The following is a 19604-nucleotide window of genomic DNA, read 5'->3' as shown; positions in this document are numbered from 1 at the left end:
TGCTCTGGCTATAGTGGATTAAACAATAGAATATAGTGCTTATTCATGCACCTTCCACAGTGCAGCTTTCATATGTATTTTTTTCCTGTAAGTTGCTTAAAGAGATCCAGTTGACTCCTGTACTTGGATTTCCAAAGCAATCATTAAGGTTCCTTGCCAAAAGTTCTTTAAGAAACTAAGCTGTCATGAAAAAAAGCTCTGAATATTGAAGCTGAAGATGAATGGTCTCTTCTCTCTCAGACACTAATAACCTCATCACTATGGAAGTCAGGACACTGCATCTTACAGTTGTTGATTTGCCATTTTTTAATGTTGGACTAAGATTAAAAAAAAACAGCAGTGGTTGTGGATGTAAACAGTATATGTCCACAAAATAATCTCTACTGATAAATACTTGAATTTTGGTTTATGTAATGTGGTTGCCCTAAACTGACTGTTTTGTTAGTATCAACATTTTTTCGTAGAATATTGATTTCTTCAAAGGTTATGTAAATTATCACATTTTTTATTTGTCTTCATAAGTTGAATAATTGCTTTGCTAAAAAAAAATTCTAATTTTCCCAGGAGGTTTGTGATTCCAGAATTGCCATTTTAAAAACATCTGCCAGTCCTGAAAAAAGTAGTGCTGGTGAGATAGTCAGGACAGTGCATACCAATGAAATGCTTGGCTGTCAAGATACCAAAATAGTGAGCTGTTACCAGGATTCAGACTTGCCAACATGGGGATATCAAGAAAGAAATCTTTCAGTAGAAGCAAAAAAGCTGAAGGATGGGGAAAAGAAAATAACTATTCCTCTTAAAAGAAAGCAAAATGTGTCTACATGTTGTTCTGAGAAAACAAGAAGATTACATGTAGAGACCTGCACTTCTTCACATGAAAAAAGATACAACCTTAGCTCTGGACAAAGAGAGACTTCAGAAAATTATCCCTGTGATATTAGCACTTTGGGATGTGAAGAAAAAAGAGAACTGCTTGCAACTCTAGAACAGGCAGTGGCTTTTGTAACTACTATGATATTTCAAGATGGTTCTTCGCAGCTCAGCTCAGAACAGGTTAGTGAAGGACTGGCTTTGTTTAGAGTCAGTTCTATAGAACTGTTTGAATGTGCATGTGACTGACAAACACAAACCCATGCTTAGTAGGAACCCCATTTGTGTATTGCTTACCAAAATATACATGTAAAATGGGGTAAACCTTAATATTTTGACTACATTTTATTTTAAGCTACCAAGTAAAACTTAAAGGAAATGAAACCACTTGGGCTAACCAGACATTTGTGTACTCTAAAGTTAAACTGAATTAGAATATTTTTTTCTACTTTCTACTGTGTCTGTCACTGTGAATTTTTGTTCCAAGATGGAAACACTTGCCTGCTCCTCTACTGTGTCAATGGTGTATGTAGTAACTCCAGTGTACATAATAGGTTTCATTTTGTAAAATATTTGGGAACTATTCTTTGTAGGATTGCTCAAGATCTGTCAGAGGAAACACTATTGTAATTACACTTAACAGGTCTCAACCTCATCAGTAAAAGGAGTCGTTGTGCTAGTGAAGAATCAGACCGATCACCCTTTCCCTCCCAGCCACTCTTCAGCTGGCTGTACTTGGAAAGCTGCTAAGGAAAATGATAAATTAATTTATTTAAAAACTGAACGATCATCTCTCTGGGAACAAGAACAGGCTCACGTGAAATTTTCTTGGTGAGAGTATGTAGGAAAAAATACTGTTTTGCTTTACATATGCTTTTAGCAGCAGTAATGTTGGTTACAGAGCACAAGCTTAATCTCCTTAACGTGTCAAGCTCATTGAGTTTCATATTCGCTGTATTAGTTCCATGTCAAGTCTGGGCTAATTTAAACCAAATAAGAGTAGACTATTCCTTTGGCCTCAGCATATCACTTAACTGCAGCCCTGCAGAACTAGGAGCTGTTTACATTTGCCTTGGAAGTCCTTTATGAACAGCTAAAGCTGTATGGCACCAAAGAATGTGTTTCTTTCAGGTTTATCTTTCTTGGTTTTTATCTTCCATTTCCTCAACTGCATTTCTTATCTAGTACTTTTTTGATGGGCATTATTGCAGTAAGCACCCTTTTTGAGCTATGCTAATATTTTTTCGTCTTTTTAGGGCAGGTTTTTTAAATGGCTTTTGAGATCCCAAATGAAGTTTTACTAATATTCAGTAATAATGCAATATAATTTTTAGAATAAACGCTTAATGTATCTGTTTAATACTTGGACTAAATTTCAATAAAAAGTTGGATTATGTTTTAAACTTCCAGTTATTATAACCCAAATCCATTTTTATTCCTATTAACTTGGAAATTGTATCCCATAAAGGGAGAAATGAGAACTGAATCTGATTCTTAGGTGTAATAGTTGCATGTTAAAAATTCATCAGACTATTTTATGACTTTCAGTATTAACTGCCTAATTGTAAACTGCTGAACTGGGGTTATTAAATTACAAAGCTTTCATTTTCAAGATGTTGGACTTGATTGTTAGTCGAATCTCTGCCACTGTTCCACTGGGACTTGAAACCAGTCACTTTGCTTACCTGTGCTTCTCCAGCTGTAATATTAGAGTTACATGACAACTAATTTAATGTCTTGTTGTCAGCTTGAATATAGGTTGTTGTGAATTGAGAATAACAGGTCAATTAAACAGGTACATGTGAACAGTAGAAATAATAAGTTGAATAAGGGTATTAGATGAATCTTATAGGTAATTATTTCTTGTAAGAATGGTGCAGTTGTTTAATAATGGATCTATACTGCATACAATAATAGCTTAGGATCTGTGTGATTTCTAGTATGTCCAAACCCTTGGTATTGTGGTTTCATACCATCAAAAATGTTCCATTAAAAAATACTATTTTTCTATATTGACCAAAATGGAACTTATTAAAAAAATATACACGTAATTATTAAATCTACATACTGATATATATAGTTGGTAAAATCTATTTAAAATAGCATGAATGAGGGAATTATAGACATTTTGAAAAGATATGGAAATAAATGACAGAGATGAAACATTCTAGATTTAAGTAGTGTACTAACACAAGGCAGTTATGGTAATTTAAATTGCCTAGTAACTTTTAAATCAATGTTTTACAGTGCCACAGTGACTTGACCTCTGTGATCTTATTTGGATATATTGATATTGATTGGATATACATATTACAGGGATGCCAGTTGCTGTTTTGGATTAAGGTTGCATTTACTTTGAGAGGATTTGTTTTCTTTATGAATGCATGATAAGGCATATCTGCTAGGATGTTTAATTTCTTATAGAATGAGGCTTCAGGTATTATTAAATTGAGAGTTTAATATTCAAAATGCAATATTCTGTTCTTATAGGAATAAGGAAATGTCTTGGTTTAACTGTTGAGTATTAGGTGCTAATTAAATGAATAAAGTGTATAGATTCACTAAATGTAGTAGCAATATAGTGTGTGTTAATGAACTACTTCTGTGCAGGCAAGTGTTGTTTCAAATGCTACAGTGCAAAGTTCCAATAATTTGCTTCAATGCAAAAGATTTCCTGAGGACTCTACTTCAAGTTTATGGTAATGAAATCAGCTGGAAACAAGGTGAGTATTGAATCTGCAATCTCATTCTATAATCTCGGTGATTTTGATGTCTCTGTTAAAATCCCTGGGTGTAGAAATAACTACATTGGTAGCTAAATAATATATTGAAAAACAGTTTAGTACCATGGAGAAGAATATCCCTCTTGGGGAGGATGTGTCCAGAGGCTTGGCATGTGAAGATGATGTATTTCTTCTTAGAGTAGGAATCAAATCATTGAGTAATTTAAGGATAGCTTCCAGTGGAAACAAAAGCTCTCGACGCAATCCTGACTATAGCTGAAAAGGTCAAACTACTTCATGTTTCATATCCCCTAGTAAAAAGCTTCCTCTGCTCAAAGGAAAGGCTAAAATAAATCCCAGAGATGCTCACAGTTGTCAGACTTAGGAATTATTTGAATGAGTACTTGTGTTTTTTTGATAGGAACAAATAAGACTTGTTTGTTGGCTTTAAAAGCAACTACGAACAGAAGGCATAAGATGTCGATATAATGCCTCTTTGGTTCCATGTATCAGATTCCTGCTGAGTGAGTTACAAAAGTAAATGTGACCTTTCAGAAAGGGCTTCCTCTATGGAGTCTTGTCAGCTTGTGTTCAGCATCTGAAAAGTTTCATCAGTAAATCACAGTAAACTGAAGGTGATTTAAAATCTGGTGGGAAGATCTACATAAAACAGCACTGGGAATGGGAAAGGAGGGAAGAAATGTCATGATGGTACTGCCAGTAGTGATAGTTTTATAACCTGTACACACAAGCAGTACTAGGTCTAGATTAGATACTAGCTGGTGCATGGAATTTGAATCTGAAGTTTCTAATAACCAGAAGAATTCTTGTCTAGGTTTTTAAACTTCAGAAGTTGATAGTTCCTCACATGTTATTTCTGCTATGGAAAAGAAACCAAACAAAAACCCTTCCTACAAAACAAACAAAACCCCTAAAAATTCTGTTTAGAGTAGTCCTGCAGCTGTAACTTGCGTTATACACGTTAAAGTTTGCTTTCAGGTAACTGAGTCTGTAAGGTTGTGTAGCACGGAGTTCTCTATAAATGTACCCGTGGGTCATCATTTGAACTAACTTAGGGGTTACTGAAGAGGGTACTTGGATTTATCTTTGAATATATCACAAAGCATTGTAGTTATTAGCTTTTCCTGGTCTTTGTAGTACTACAGTACACATGTTGAAACTGTATTTCAGAGGGAACTGAAGCAGCATTGGGCTTGCTCCCTGCTATCCATCTATGTGAACATGAGAGAAAGTGCAGTGTAAGCACTTATGATCCTACAGGACAAAAGGTTCTGGTTGTTGGAAACAATGTGTTGTGCACCCATGTGCAAATCTCTCCCTGATCCCCGTTGGCAATTTGGTGGATCAAGTTAACAACCACAAAGTGTAGCAGTGGGAGACACTCATAAGAAAAACTTCAACTTGAAGTCTTCCAGTGATGAGAAAGAGAGGCTTTAACAGTAAATCTAAAGAACCAAAGGCTTACTTATATTTTAAAACTTGAAAAAATCAACCAATGAAAAAAACCCACCCCAACCTCACAAAATAACCCTCTTCAAAAATATTTAATACTGATCTTACTCCTGTGTAGTCATGATATTGACTATTTGTTACAGCTGTGAATTCAACATTTTTGTAGAGTTAATACTTGTTCTTTTATGAAGTGTGGGCACAGGAAAAATGGGCAAAACTTTAGAGGTATTTTTTAGTATAGGGGGTTATATAAATATTTTGATTGTTAGAAATAACTTATTCTTGTAGTTGCCAATAGTGTTGTGTTGGATCCAAGGATTGCAGCATGGCTGATAAACCCCAGCGACACAGTTCCTTCCTTTGAATCTTTAATACAGAAGTATTTTGAAAAGCCTTTCTCAAAGGGAGCAGAAAATACAGATACAGGCACTTTGAGAAATGCATCTGTAAGTAGCTCGTTTTCAGTTGTTTGTGGTTGGGTTGAAAGGGGAAGGAAATGATAAAAGAATTGCTTTTGCCTACAAAATGTTGCATGAAAAGATAGATAATGCTTCTCTAATGGGAGAAAATTATTCTATTAATACTACTTGTTGGAAATCTAAAGAAAGGGAAGAAGGGAAGGTTCCACTGCATTCTACCAAGATGGGATCTCATTCTCCAGAGACAGCTGTGAAATTTTCTTTCAAAACCATAATGTTCAGTAACAATATTAATGTATAATCTTATCTTTTTTCTTTCCACCTCCCTGCAAAATGATTTCCAGCTATCCTTTCCAAAATGTCTAATGCTGCCTTTTCCAGTTCCTGTGAACTTGTAGACTATATTTAGTTGATTATTATTAAAATTTTGCTAAATTTCATAGCTGGTAAAGACACCACACCATAGGCTGAGGAATAGCAGGAGTCAAATGTGAACTTCCAAGCATGTGAATGAAAAGATCTGAATTTTTATTCTCTCATTAAGAGAGAATGTGTGATAAACTTTTTGAGATGTTATCCCCAGCACTATAGAAATTTCTTCCTCTATCCTATTGAATATCTTCCTATATTCCTGTTGAAACATATTTACTGAATTTTATAAAATTTTGATATCTGTGTTTTGGGCCATGGTGATTTACTGTGGCCTTCAGAAGTTGTTTGAATGATAAGATGATGTACAGCAACCTAAATGATTTTTTTTTTTTGAAACTGTTCACTTTTCTGAGGCCTTGGTTGTTCAGACCAGATACTGCAGCATGATTATAGGACTTCTGTGATTCAAGTCCCCAAATGTCAAGTGGGCTCAGAGCACGGACAGAGGTCGTTGTATCGGCACGTACCTGTTAGTATAGACATTTCTGAGAAAACCAGAGCCAGTTTGCTTTAAAACACTGGCTGTAAACTGCAGTTCTTCAGAAGCTACTTCATGCATTAAGCTATTAGTGTAGGGAATGGACAGGCAAACAGGCAGAAACTATAAACTTGTTGGTTATTTCTATATGTCATGGCCCTCCTGTGAGTCAGCATCCTTAGTCTTGTCTCTTTCCTTAGCTTGACTCAGTCTTTTGTTCTTCAGATATCACATCTGTTCTTAGTTATCATTTCTCAACTTTGTCATCCTGATTCCCAGCTCTGAGTTAAATACTGAAATAATATTTCCTTCCTGTCCTGCGTCAGGTCTAGTTTGTTTCCTTGCCCCAACCTTTTTGCTGACTTGTTCGCTCAAGTCCAAGTTAATGCCTCCTTGTAACATCCTGTGATTATTCCCCCCCCCATTCCTTATTCCTTAATTTGTTACCTGGACTCTCACACTTCCTTTTTGGCTCTTCTGTTTACTCAGTAAGTCCCAGTTCTTCCTGTGAATCCTGGCTCTTAGCCAGATTTATCTCTTCAGCCTTCTTGCTCTGTCCTTGCTGGCAGGTTCCCAACAGGTGTCTGTACTCCCACAGGGATCTGTGATAAGTGATACATCATCTCTCATCCCCCACTAATTCAGAGAAGCTCCCTCTGTATTGTCCTAATCTTGTCTACCCACCATAGCCCTTGGAATGACTGCTGGTTTATTCCATAGCTCACTGCTCACCCACACACCTTCAGCATAGAAGATGTGCTGCTTGTCTAGGTATTTGTTGCTGTGCCAAAGGGATCCTGGTCCATATTCCCTGAAACCTTTGCTGGAGCAGGTGCTAAACATCTTACAGTTTGTGTCATTGCTGCATTCGCTGATGAGCATTGTTGGTGTCAGTTGAAGCCTGTCACTGGGCACTTTCCCGCCTCCAGAATGGGATCAAGCAAACTGTATTTCATAGACATCTTGTTTGTTCTGGATCAGGTTGGCATGGATGAGGTTTCTTGGAGACAGGTTGATGACTTTCACTGCAGTGTGGACCTGCTTAAATTAGTCTGTCTGGGGTAGAGAGAAGTCCTCACTCGTAGGACTAGACCATGTAGTGTATTGACCTCGACTGGACACCGGGTACCCACTAAAGCCAATCTCTCACTCTCCTCTGCAGCTGGACAGAGGAGAGAAAATATGACGAAGGGTTCATGAGCTGAGGTAAGGACCGGGAGAGATCACTCACTAAACACCATCACAGGCAAAACAGATTCAAAGTGGGGATATTAATTAAATTTGTTACCAACAGAATCAGAGCAGGAGAATGAGAAGTAAAATAAATCTTAAAAACACCTTCCCCCACCCTTCCCTCCTTCCTTCACAAGTTCTATCTCTTCCACCCCAGCAGTGCAGGGAGACGGGAATGGGGGTTACTGCAAGTTCCTCATAGGTTGATTTCTGCCGCTGCTCAGGGTGAGGAGTCCTTCCCCTGCTCCTTGTGGGGTCCCTCCCGTGGGAGACAGTCCTTCATGAACTTCTCCAGCATGAGTCCAGTTCTTCACAAACTGCTGCAATGTATGTTCTTGGAGCCAACAGTCATAATCTCAGTGTCTGTATGCATTTCAAAATGGTATCCTAGCCACCTGAAGGAGGTAGCATGGCTCTGTGTGGAACACCTCTGGAACAGAAGGGAAGGAAGTGAACAGTTCTTATGTGAGAAAGAAAACTGCAGGGAATTTTTCCTCATTTTACAAGTAGTAATGAAACTCTGACTTCAATATCAAAGGCAGTTTGATACTGTTTCTCTGTGATCTGTGCAAAATGTACATGAAGGAACAGGTAAAATCTGGAATGTTCATGTAGTTCTGTGTTCATGAATTGGGTTTGTCAGAGGTCTGAAAACATTTCTAAAATGTTAATGTAACAGGAGACATATAGAAAAACAGGAAAACTTATTTTTACTATTTGATACCTTTTAAAAAAGATAAAAAATATTGAACTCTAAATACTTTCATTTTAGAAGTAAAATCATTGTTTTATTTTTTTATTTATTTATATCAGTATCAAAACTTAGGTGTGAACTTGGAGAAGCTTTATAATGTAATGATGGACCTTGCTCATGACTTAAAGGTAAGATACAAAAAGAAGTTGTTCAGAAATAATTTTGGAAGTATTATCAGGAATTAAAGAGAGTTAGTCGTGTATTTCTCATTCGAGTTAGAATCTAGTTAAATAGAGTGCTTCAGTCCATACTGGTTTACTTTGGCAGTCAACATTTAAAATAAATTAGCCATTGAATTTTCCATTTTTTCTAGAAGGAGGAAATAGTCTCAATCTTTAGAAGAACCTTTTCCTCTGCAACAGTTAACTGAATTATCTAAATGAAGATTCTGAGAACAGGAAAGGTTCAGAATATTGTGACTTTTCTTTTGGTGTTTTTAAATCTGTATGTTACAGACTAAAAAGTGTTAACAGAGGGACAACATAATATAGCTGGTTTTTCCTATGTATTCCTTGGGTACAAAATCTCAGCATATCTTTTGCTGTAGGTTGTGTGAACCAAACACTGGTCAAACTCTGAATAGGCTTCCTGGCAAGGTGATCGATGTCCCAGGGCTGTTGGTGTTTAGGAGGCATTTGGACAGTGCCTTTAATAACATGCTTTAAATTTTAGTCAACCCCCAGTTGATCAGGCAGTGGGAGGTCATTGTAGGTCCCTCCCAAGTGAACTGTTTTATTGTGTTTTACCCCTTATTGCAGTTCAGGATGCATCCCAAAAACTCTTTTAGTGGTTTGGTTTTTTTTTTGTGCCTGTAGTCACGTACCTGGAAAAGTGTCAGAATATGTAGGGGTATGCTCAGGGGGAAGGTACATTGTAGCTTCCTAGGGGTTTTCTTTGAAGTTGATGGTAGCAAGTGTTGGGCTTAGACCACTAGTTGATGGAGCCATAGTAATCTGGATATCCAGATTAACGGCCCAGCAGTGTGACAAACAATCAGGGAAGCGAGGCAGCAAGGAAGCACAAAAGGTGCAGAAACACAGATCCAGCCTACAGGAGGAGTTTTTAGACAAGTCTTGCTCAGTGGTTAGAGAGAAAACAGACTTCCTGTTCTCTGTAACTAATTTGTAGATAATCCTATCATCTCTTTATTTTCTTCCTAATGAAAACAAAGTTATGAATTATGAATGGTTGCTTAATTGTTCAAGTGAATAAATAAAAAGGGATAACCGTGTGTCCTATTATAATGAGGCTTGCTCTAAAAATAAACAGTTTGGAAAAATTATTTTTTTAAATATCTTTATTAGTATTCCTGTACAAAATGTTTACTATTTCAAAATGTGTTACTATTCTCCACAGAAAGAAGTGATACAACATTTAGATACTATAATTTACAATAAGTAGTATTTTCATGCCGCAGTGTTGTCATATAAAAAGCGAATATACAGAAGGTGAAATACTGCTCACTGGAAAATAGATGCACCTAATGACACTGTTTTAAGATCAAAATTAGCTGGTACTGACAAATGTACTTATACCTTGCTTTACAGGCTCAAGGTTTGTGGAACTTATTTTGCACATTGGAGCTTCCACTTATCAAAATTCTGGCAGGTATGAAAGTTCAGTTCAAAATAAGAATCTTCACTATATTCACACAGCTGCTGACTATGCTCAAGTGGAATGTAATACATCAGAATATGAAATGTTTTCTTAGTCTCATGACAGATGTGTGAGTTTGAGATTCCATTTCTAAGAAGTATGTAAGACTGGAATTGTCAATTGTAAATGTTCTCAATGTATAATTGTATTTACAGTGATGGAAACACACAAAATATATGTGAACAAACAAGAACTGAAAAAAACATCTGAGATTCTGGGGGTAAATTTTGTATTTATTTTTTCTTTTTGAAATTGTATAGCATCATCTTTGTGCTTTTACTGAGGATAGCTGATTAAAAAGAGAAGGAACCTTTGTCACTTTTACTCTAACAGTTTGGGGTTTTAGTATTTTTATTATTATAAATACAACTAAGAGACATTTACATTTTAGGATATTTCCCTTTTTTATTTAGGAGAGTAAAAAAGAGATATTTGCTTCATTAGCCTTGCCCCAGAACTGAAATTGCTTTGCAAATTGTACAGGTCCTTTTGGGTTATATGTTGTAGATTAAAAATGGTAATGAATCTTTCTGAACCTAGTTTTCAGTAGCCACCTTCCTGAGAAGTGGCTCTCAGTGCCTCTCTTTGTAAACAATGCACTCTTTACAACTTACATGTTCTTTGATAAAAACAACCACAAGAGAATCCCATTTTGTGGCATAAAATCTAACTAGATTATCATAGATTACTAATTTATCAGAATAATTTCCATAGCTCTTTTTCTCACAGATCTCTATAGTCTTCAGTAATCTAAATTCTTTTCCCACAAATGTTAGTGGCTTTTACTACAGTAAATCCCATTCCCAGGTCATGAAGAAATACAGATTAAAGAGTATATAAGCAGTCTACTAAAGTAAATGTTGATAGCCAGTCAGCAATGATTGCATAATATCAAGTTCTCCATTTTTAAATAAAAGTCTAATATCCTCATTAACCTAGGAATTAGCAGATATTGAAGAAGATAATAATGTAAACAGAATAATTCTGATGTACTAATTTATAGTTGCGGCTCAAAGAGCTTGAACAGGAAGCTCATCAAGTTGCTGGAGAACAGTTCCTGTTGACCAGCAGTTACCAACTCCGAGAGGTAATATTGGCACTACTGTATTTATGTAAGGTGCACATTCTGTAAATTGTTATTGATACAGAAGAACTGTAAAGCATATATGTCCTTACAACTTCCGAATTCTTTTCTTCTATATTAATTGTCTTATTTTCTGATCTTAATGAGGAACAAATAGTTTTTCATAAATCTGACAATGTTGGATGATGTGTGTTTGAATTAGGCATTTGTTTTTAATAAATACTTTACATTACTGTTTCAGTAGCTCAGAAATAAAGATCTGGTCTTTTCAATTCTGTGTTAGTTCTCTTTTCTACAGTATACTCTATTTACTATGAAACATGTATTCTAAAGTTCAAGCACCAAATAATTATCCTTTCTATTTCAGCACTTGAAACACTGAAACATTTGTTACGTGTTTTTCTAACTGTAGGTACTATTTGATAAGTTCAAGCTGCACACCCTGTGTGAGAAACTTCACAGAACTGAAATACAGCAACTTGTGTCCACCTCAGAAGCTGTGGTGAGATGGGGAGGGGTTTTAAAACCAGCTGCATGATTTAGCAAAACTTCTAAGTTATATTCCAGTGAAATTGTGATTTGCCTAAAGTTTTCCTAACGATCTTGATTTATTTTTGTATTGTTCTAATTATGCTTTGCATAATTATGGCAGAAAAGAAAGATGCACTCTATGATGGGGAAAAAGACACTAGCTACTGAAGCTAAACTTCAGCAATTAACCAGGGTTAAAAACTTTAATACCAAAATGCCTGTATGACCATCTTCTTCAAAGGAGAGAGACTTTCTTACTGGTCAGATTTTGGTAGCTCAGAATGACTGACTGGCTGAGTGACACAGACCACGGATCAAAGAAAAGAGCATTAATGTAAAATCTGCTGTCAAAGGAAATAGCACCCCAGACTTCCTCTTTGCCATCAGGAGATTTGGGCTAAAACCATATTATCATCTTTTTATGGACCCTTAACTCATTCATTAATTTCTGTAGGAAATTACTTGATACCTGTGGTTTGAATTGAAAGTTACCACTTTCTTTGTATGAGTTCAGTGTTTTACTTGTGTGCACCAGTTTTCCTCAGTCTAATGTTTTTTTGTTCCCTCTGTGGAGAGGCTTGCCTTCAGTAAAAATGGTTGCATTTGGAGTTAGATCTGCGGGATCTTGATATAATCTTGTTCCCTAACAGAAGCAATGAGCAAACAGTTTAGATACTTGATACACCTGTACAAGAGATCAAATGTATCTTTAGATTCAGTGTAAAAAATATTGTGCATATGAAGCTCCTTCAGTTCTTTCTTTTGTTAGTGTTGGAGCAGATAATTTTCAGCAATGCAGATGTTCATGGATGATCCCACACAAGCGCAGAAATACGTCAAGAACATTTGTTTAAAAATGAAATCAGGACCAAATTGCAGACTTCTTGGTAACTTTAGGCAAATGTGGATGCACCTTTCTTTTCATAGAATTATTAGTTGGAAACAGCCTTTCAGATCATTGAGTCCAACTGTTAACCAAATACTGCCAAGTCCACTGACTGCTAAACCATGTCCCTAAGTGCCACACCTGTGTGTCTTTTAAATCCCTCTGGGGATGGTGACTCTACCACTTCCCTGGGCAGCCTGTTTCAGTGTTTGACAACCCTTTTGGTGAAGAAATTTTTTCTAATATCCAATCTAACCCTCCCCTGGTGCAACTTGAGGCCATTTCCTCTTGTCCTGTCACTTGTTACTTGGGAGAAGAGGCTGACCCCCAGCTGGCTACAACCTCCTGGCAGGTAGTTGTGGAGACCAATAAGGTCTCCCCTGAGCCTCCTTTTCTCTAGGCAAAACACCGCCAGCTCCCTCAGCTGCTCCTCATGAGACTTGTGCTCCAGACCCTTCCCCAGCTTTGTTGCCCTTCTCTGGACTCACTCCAGCCCCTCAATGTCTTTCTTGTCATGAGGGGACCAAAACTAAACACAGGATTCGAGGTGTGACCTCACCAGTGCCCAGCACAGGGGGACAATCACTGCCCTGGTCCCGCTGGCCGCACTATTCCTGATGCAGGCCAGGATGCCATTGGCCTTCTTGGCCACCTGGGCACACACACTGGCTCATGTTCAGCCACTGTCAACCAGCACCTCCAGGTCCCTTCCACTGGGCAGTTTTCCAGCCACTCTGCCCCCAGCCTGTAGCACTGCAGGGAGTTGTTGTGACCCAAGGGCAGGACCCGGCACTTGGCCTTGCTGAACCTCAGACCATTGGCCTTGGCCCCTTGATCCAGCCTGTCCAGATCCCTCTGCAGAGCCTTTCTGCCCTCCAGCAGATCAGCTCTTCCATCCAGTTTGGTGTCATCTGCACACTGACTGAGGGTCCACTCAGTCCCCTTATACATATAATTAAAAGATCATTTTATTAAGATAATAATAGCAGTGGAATTCCTTCTTGGAACAGAAGAAGCCTCTGTCCAGCTGCACCTGTTTCTGATTTGCTGCCACAATTGTATTGCTGTAGTTTACATGGGAGTCAAAGTTCTGGAGAACATTTCTGGGGAAGGTAAAAAGGTAACATTTGTTTCTAAAGGAAGAAATTCCTTTAAAACCACTTTTCAGCCAAGTGTCTGAACGACCATATATGATCTCAGGTAATGTCAACAGTATAACCATGAAACCCCCACACTACTCAACAAGAAGGAGGTTTCATAATCTAATATGTAATTTTATAGAGTGACAGAGAGCCTTGGGAGATGGGAGGGACCAGTGAAATAGAATGCAGGTCATCTTTTTGTTGGAACATAAGATTTGTTGTTGTAATCAAAGCAACAGGAGTGCTAGTCCAGTATTCTCTTTCCGATAACTGCTGAGACTTGGTTAGAGAAAGGTGGGCTGAAACCTTCCAGTAGATAAATACCAGTTACTCTTAATATTTTGGCTCTCCCTAGTAGCAAGGAAAAAACCTTATGCTTTTAAATGTACATTCTAGTACAGTTGCATCTGTTTCTCATCCTGGACTATTGTAGTTCCAGATATTTTTTGTTGTACTTATAAATATCCAATCTCTATTTTAATAATTTCATTCTTTTTCTTAACAGATTGTTTTACGGTTTCCAGTAAAAGTGATCAGAAATATACTTTATTTTATTGCTTTGGGATTTGACAGTTTTAATTTCTCTTGACATTTTCCTGGAACTTTTATTAGGGGATGAACAGGAGAAATTCTCCTGCTGTGTTGTGTGCGTGTAAGTGTGTGTGTATGTGTGTATATATGTATTATTTTTTATACTTTTATCATGTTCTCTCTTGCTTTGATGCTGCATAGCACAAAAAATAAACAAAGAATTGTAAGTAGGCACACACATTGTACCCCAGTGTTTTCAAAGTTGCTGTGGAGAAGTTTTTATGTCTGCATGGTTTTTTGTCTCTATCTGGGACAAAAAGGAAAATGAAATGGGAAGGAGTCATCTCCAGCCTTCCTAATGAAGGCAGGAAGGAATGAAGGCTTCCTTGGGCCTGGAGTGGGATTGCTTGAAGGACGTCATTCTTTAGCCAATATTTTGTCCTTTCAGCTTGTCAAAAAATTTCTTGCTCCAAAATGCATTCTGTTAAGGTTTGTTTAATAATGTAACTTAACAGAGAACTATACCACTAATTTACGTTCTTGATTTTGCAGCTAAATAAATTGCAAGATCTTCATCCTTTGCCTAAGATAATTTTAGAGTACCGTCAGGTGAGCGGATCTTCTTCACATAATGTAGTTGCATTAAAGCACAATTAGCAAGAAAGAGAACATATTCATAAAATAATTGGAAAACTGCAATGTGAAATTTGTCCAGTGCTATAAAGCACAATCTTAGGGCAAAACATTTATTTTTTGAGTTCTGAAGAAATACTTTGCGTAAAGTGAAGGAGATAACTAGTTATGGGGGATTTTTGGGTGACAAGCCTCCTGAAAATCCAAAACTGTCCAGTTAGTCTGTTCTCACACTTAACATTTGGGTTTTGAGTGGGTTTTCAGTTGGGTTTTCTTTAATTCCAAGAATTAAAAAAAAAAAACCAACCAAACAAAAAAGTGTGGGTTTATGTATGGTTTTGATGTTTGGTTTTGTTTGGAGGTTTTGTATGTGGCTTTTTTGTGTAGTTTATCGACCTGGGGACGTAAGATGCAAAATAATCAATTCCAATAGTTCATTTGCTACTATCTGCAAAGTCCTGGCTTTAGGTTATAACTGAGCACTTACCTAATTTATGCTAATAGGTCAGGCTATTTAGAGAGTATAAAGCCATTATTTACTAAGATAAAACTGACTTTAAAAAATAAAAAGTCTACAAAACCAGTTCATATTCATTTGGAAAGTAAGATCTTTAATTTAAAAATTCTCTTATTATTATAAGTAAGCATTTATTTTGAAATTTATGTATTTTAGGTTCATAAGATGAAATCAACTTATGTGGATGGATTACGAACATGCATGAGAAAGGTAGAAATATATAAAGTAGCTTGTAAAATCCTAAAAGGATTGCAGTGTTTACAGTTTAAGAACTTTTATATATGGAAAATTATAAAGTTCAAAAGAACTTTTGGGTTTATAGCTCTGATTGCAGTGCATTTTTATTACTGGTACTTATGTTAAATAAAATTTACCTCTGTGTCTTCATAATTTTCCTTTTTTATTTATTTTTTGCTTTACTTGATTACAGGGATTTATTTCCTCTACGTGGAATCAGACAGGAACTGTGACTGGCAGACTTTCAGCCAAACATCCTGTAAGTGACCCTACTGGAAGATTTACATTTTAATTGAAATGAAAAATTAATGTAATATTTTTAACACAAGAAATGTTTGTTTTCATGCAAGTCTAGCAGTTGCTGTATTGTGTCTAAATGGTGGACAGAAAAAGCATGTTAAATGGGTGTTTTAATCTAGAACATTTGTTCTTAGGAATACTGTCTGTTATCTGTGCATCAGAATAAAGATTACCTGAAGTAGAGAGGTACAATTGTGGGCCGTGCATGTACCCTCTGGACTTCCATTGAATACTTCTTTGTAATGGATTCCTGGTGTTCATGAGCCACTTGTAAAGGATCAGTGAGGCCTGGAAGGTGGGTATTACAGAAAAGAAGGAAGTTCTTTTCTTCTGGAATTTAGGTTCAGGCCTCATAACAGTACAGGGCTAAGCTGGCAGTGCTGGTGCTCTGGAGGTCTTGCTTGTATGTATGGCTGTGACACCTGGGCTCTTTGTGCTTCCTCTCTTGGCTCTGGTTATAATGATCTCCATGTACATGCTTGTGCCTGAAACGTGTTTTATTTGGCTTTCTGGAGTGCTACAGGCTTGGATTTTCGTTTTTTTCTTTTTTTTTTTTCACCAAAGGGCATATTTGAATGTATTCTATGATCCCATTTCCCTGGGAGTTTGGGAAGCATGCTGACCTTTGGCTGTACAGACTGCTGAGGTCTTGGCATGCCCGCTCTGTCACAGGGTATGGCTGCATGGATCAGAGCGCAGGACCTGGTGTGGGAGGGGACAGGGCTGCTGAGCTTCAAGGGCTCAAGCCAAGGCTTAGGTGCAGGAATAAGAAGAAAAGTAGTGACTGCCTGTCTGGGGATATTTTCTGTTTGGTTTAATCATGGCTTTTCTTAGCAAAGACCTGGCCTCTGGCCCTGTGGGGGAAGGGGAATAGATGCAGAGATGGGACTTGGCTCATGAAGGCCAGGGGGAATCCATGAGGCCGTTGTCCTTTTAACTTGTGCTCCAAAGTATTGTCAGTTCTTATCCATGCAGGTTTGGGTACTGCATATCTGTCTGTGCATGTCCCAGCCTTAAGCTTCTTGGGTACAAATGGCCTTAGGAGCTTTCTGCAGTCTTGAGAGAAAGGCCATGGTCTTCCCCAACTCTGTGTGGGAGCAGTTGGACACGTTACTTTTGTTGTGACCACTTGGCATGGGTGGGTTCATGAGGCTCCTGGCAAGCCCTGCCTGGAATAGTGACTTTGGAGTTCTGGCAGAAACCTGTCCTGGGAGGTTCTCACCCTCACCATACTGGTGACTTCCTTAGCTCTTCTTTCACCTGCCTTCACAGTTCAGGTTTCATTTATATCTTCCTACCCTCATGGTGCATATTTCCGTACAATTTGTCATCAAACAATTTTTAGAAAGTGCTTGTGCTTTTTGCTGAGTAAAAAACAGTGTTTAGGATTCTGAATTAACAACAGAGTGGAGAAGTGTTACTGCTGCTCTCGAATCTCATGCACCCAGATGGGAGACAGTGATGGGAGAGAACGGAAAAGATGATCATGAAGGTCCCAATTTACTGAATTCTGTGATGTGATGCACAGGCATTTCCGAGTCAGAGCTGAACAGACAGCTGTCTTGAACAACCACATACAATATAGAGTGACCTTTGGCCCATCATGGTAAAAATGACACAAAAGCTATTTTTCTTAAAAGTTGTTTTTCTCCGAAATAATGCTGCTAAAGTTAACATCCAGGGTTGCCTAAGGCTGGCTTTTCCTTTTAAGGAAAAACATTGGCATGGCTTTTTTTGTTTGAAATGTTTATGGAACTTATACCATCTGTTTCTGAATCATTTATTGATATAGAATATATACTGCAGTGCCCAGTCACTTTGTGAAGTGTTAAAGGATTGGGAAGGTTCTTGCCAGAAATCATAAATATTGAAGATATTTTTGCAGTTACTATGATATTGTGTCAAGTTTTGGCTGAATATTTGCTGAGGTAGTTTATTTTTAACTGTTTTAAAATGCTTTAAGAAGTGATTAAAGCAAAAGACAAGTGTGAATCAGATACACTGAGAATTCAAACAGAAAAAACATCCCATTTGCTGCGGTGGCTGTGAGAGATGAGGTTCCAAACAAGGATTTCTTTATCTTTCTTTTCTTTTGTAAAGGTAGTGAATCTATCTGTCCTCTTTCCTTTAAGGCATTCAATGGACTCCAGGAAGGATTTACTTATAGGTTTAAGGGGAAATGACTAGACATTAGATACAGAGCAGGATTTCTTTTTCAGATACTCTACTGTGATCTTTCAGGCAGATCCACATCTGATGTATGGATGATGTATGTTTTTGGCTTTATGTGGGTTTTTCTCGATAGGTAAGTTTATTCACATGAATTTTTATGACTTTTGTGTTGTAGCGACTTCGAGGGGGTTTCTTAGCAGAACTTCACTGCGGTGGCTTTCCATGTATTCATCTATTTTAGTTTAACTGTGCACTCCCTTTCTTCTCATTTGGTTTCTTCTTCTACAATATGTGTAGTGTATAAATAATACATTTTTCACAAATAACAAAGTGTTATTGTAGTACATTTTTGAGTAGGGACACATTTGATACTGTAGTCTCCTGCCTATAGCCTCGTAGTTCTCTCTTTGCTACTCCATGGAACCTGAGTATCTAAAAGTAAATATAAACCCTAAAATTCTTCAGTCAAATCATTTTGTAACATATCCATAGGCTAGTTATTTTTTCCACTCCGTGATGGATTGCTTATGACTATTAGGGGAATTTAATTAGGTTTATTGTTTGAATATGTTATTTTAAATTACTTTTTGTATAAATATACTAGTCTTGCTACATTAGGATACTCCTTTATTATATTGCTCATAGATAACTTTCCTATAAAATATATTGATGATATTCATAAAAGCTTGTTTATGTTCTCCAGACCCATGTTGAAAACCTCTTTCCAACCTCTCATGTTTTAAAGCAAAAATAAGACAAAAGTGGAAGAGCATAAAGCCAATTAAGATCGAGCCTCTTTCCGAATGAACAGAGAGAAATCCTAATTTGAGATATAAAGATTGCATAAAATTGGATGTTATAATTTGGTTTAAGATGTAAACTTCAGTGCTAGAATCAGATATTCTGTATTAAGGTTTCTTTCCTCCAGGCTTCTGCAGCAGAGAGAACTGAAATGCTGCTAATGAGTTTATTCGTCTCTACTTCAGAAGCTGTTTGTATCATTAAACTAAAAAGCATAAAGTGCTGGGCTTCAGGGGGCATTTCCTTCCTTTTAGTAACAAAAAGTTATGCTGAAGATAAATAAAATTTTTTACCTTCTTGGAACAAGTGGAAAAAAATAAAAAAGCATTCCTATTTCGCCCCAGGAAAAATGCTTTTACAGCTTGTCCAAAAAGGCAAAGAAATAAAATAATTTACCTGTCAGTCAAAGAAACATGTTAGCCTTTAATTTAGAAAGCAGGAATGTAATTCGAAGGGGAAACTAATTAGGATATATTGAATGTTAACAAGCTTAAAGAAGGATCATAAAGTACCTGAAATATTGACTATATCTCAGTTTCCTCAACAGACATAAATAAGATTTTCTGGTAGGGAATTCACGATAGAGAATTGCATTCTGTTTTTTTAGAAAATGTGTGTTGTAGGTCGTGTTTGGAACATAAATAATAAATTACCCATCTGGGTTTCCTTCTAATGGGAAAAACAATGTCTTGAAGTAGAGACCCCTCTGAGCAATTGCCATCAAAAATTACT

General features: G+C 37.1%; 1 protein-coding gene across 3 annotated transcripts in view; it reads left to right on the top strand.

Annotated features, from left to right (window-relative positions):
• Positions 1-19604, top strand: part of POLN (DNA polymerase nu) — a 93996-nt gene that overhangs the window by 6610 nt on the left and 67782 nt on the right. For all 3 annotated transcript variants that reach the window (XM_017820823.1, XM_017820824.1, XM_017820825.1), the window contains 12 exons: positions 565-1053; positions 1514-1701; positions 3481-3593; positions 5355-5512; positions 8442-8510; positions 9930-9990; positions 10194-10258; positions 11042-11125; positions 11535-11624; positions 14765-14821; positions 15519-15572; positions 15793-15858. In XM_017820823.1, the coding sequence (XP_017676312.1) occupies positions 565-1053; positions 1514-1701; positions 3481-3593; positions 5355-5512; positions 8442-8510; positions 9930-9990; positions 10194-10258; positions 11042-11125; positions 11535-11624; positions 14765-14821; positions 15519-15572; positions 15793-15858 (1494 nt within the window). The remainder of the gene's footprint in view (positions 1-564; positions 1054-1513; positions 1702-3480; positions 3594-5354; positions 5513-8441; positions 8511-9929; positions 9991-10193; positions 10259-11041; positions 11126-11534; positions 11625-14764; positions 14822-15518; positions 15573-15792; positions 15859-19604) is intronic.

The sequence above is a fragment of the Lepidothrix coronata genome, unplaced genomic scaffold (genome assembly GCF_001604755.1).
Source record: "Lepidothrix coronata isolate B3197 unplaced genomic scaffold, Lepidothrix_coronata-1.0 Scaffold85, whole genome shotgun sequence".
Classification (NCBI taxonomy): domain Eukaryota; kingdom Metazoa; phylum Chordata; class Aves; order Passeriformes; family Pipridae; genus Lepidothrix; species Lepidothrix coronata.
Note: the sequence above shows the minus strand (reverse complement) of the source record. Positions and strands in the feature narration are given on the sequence as shown.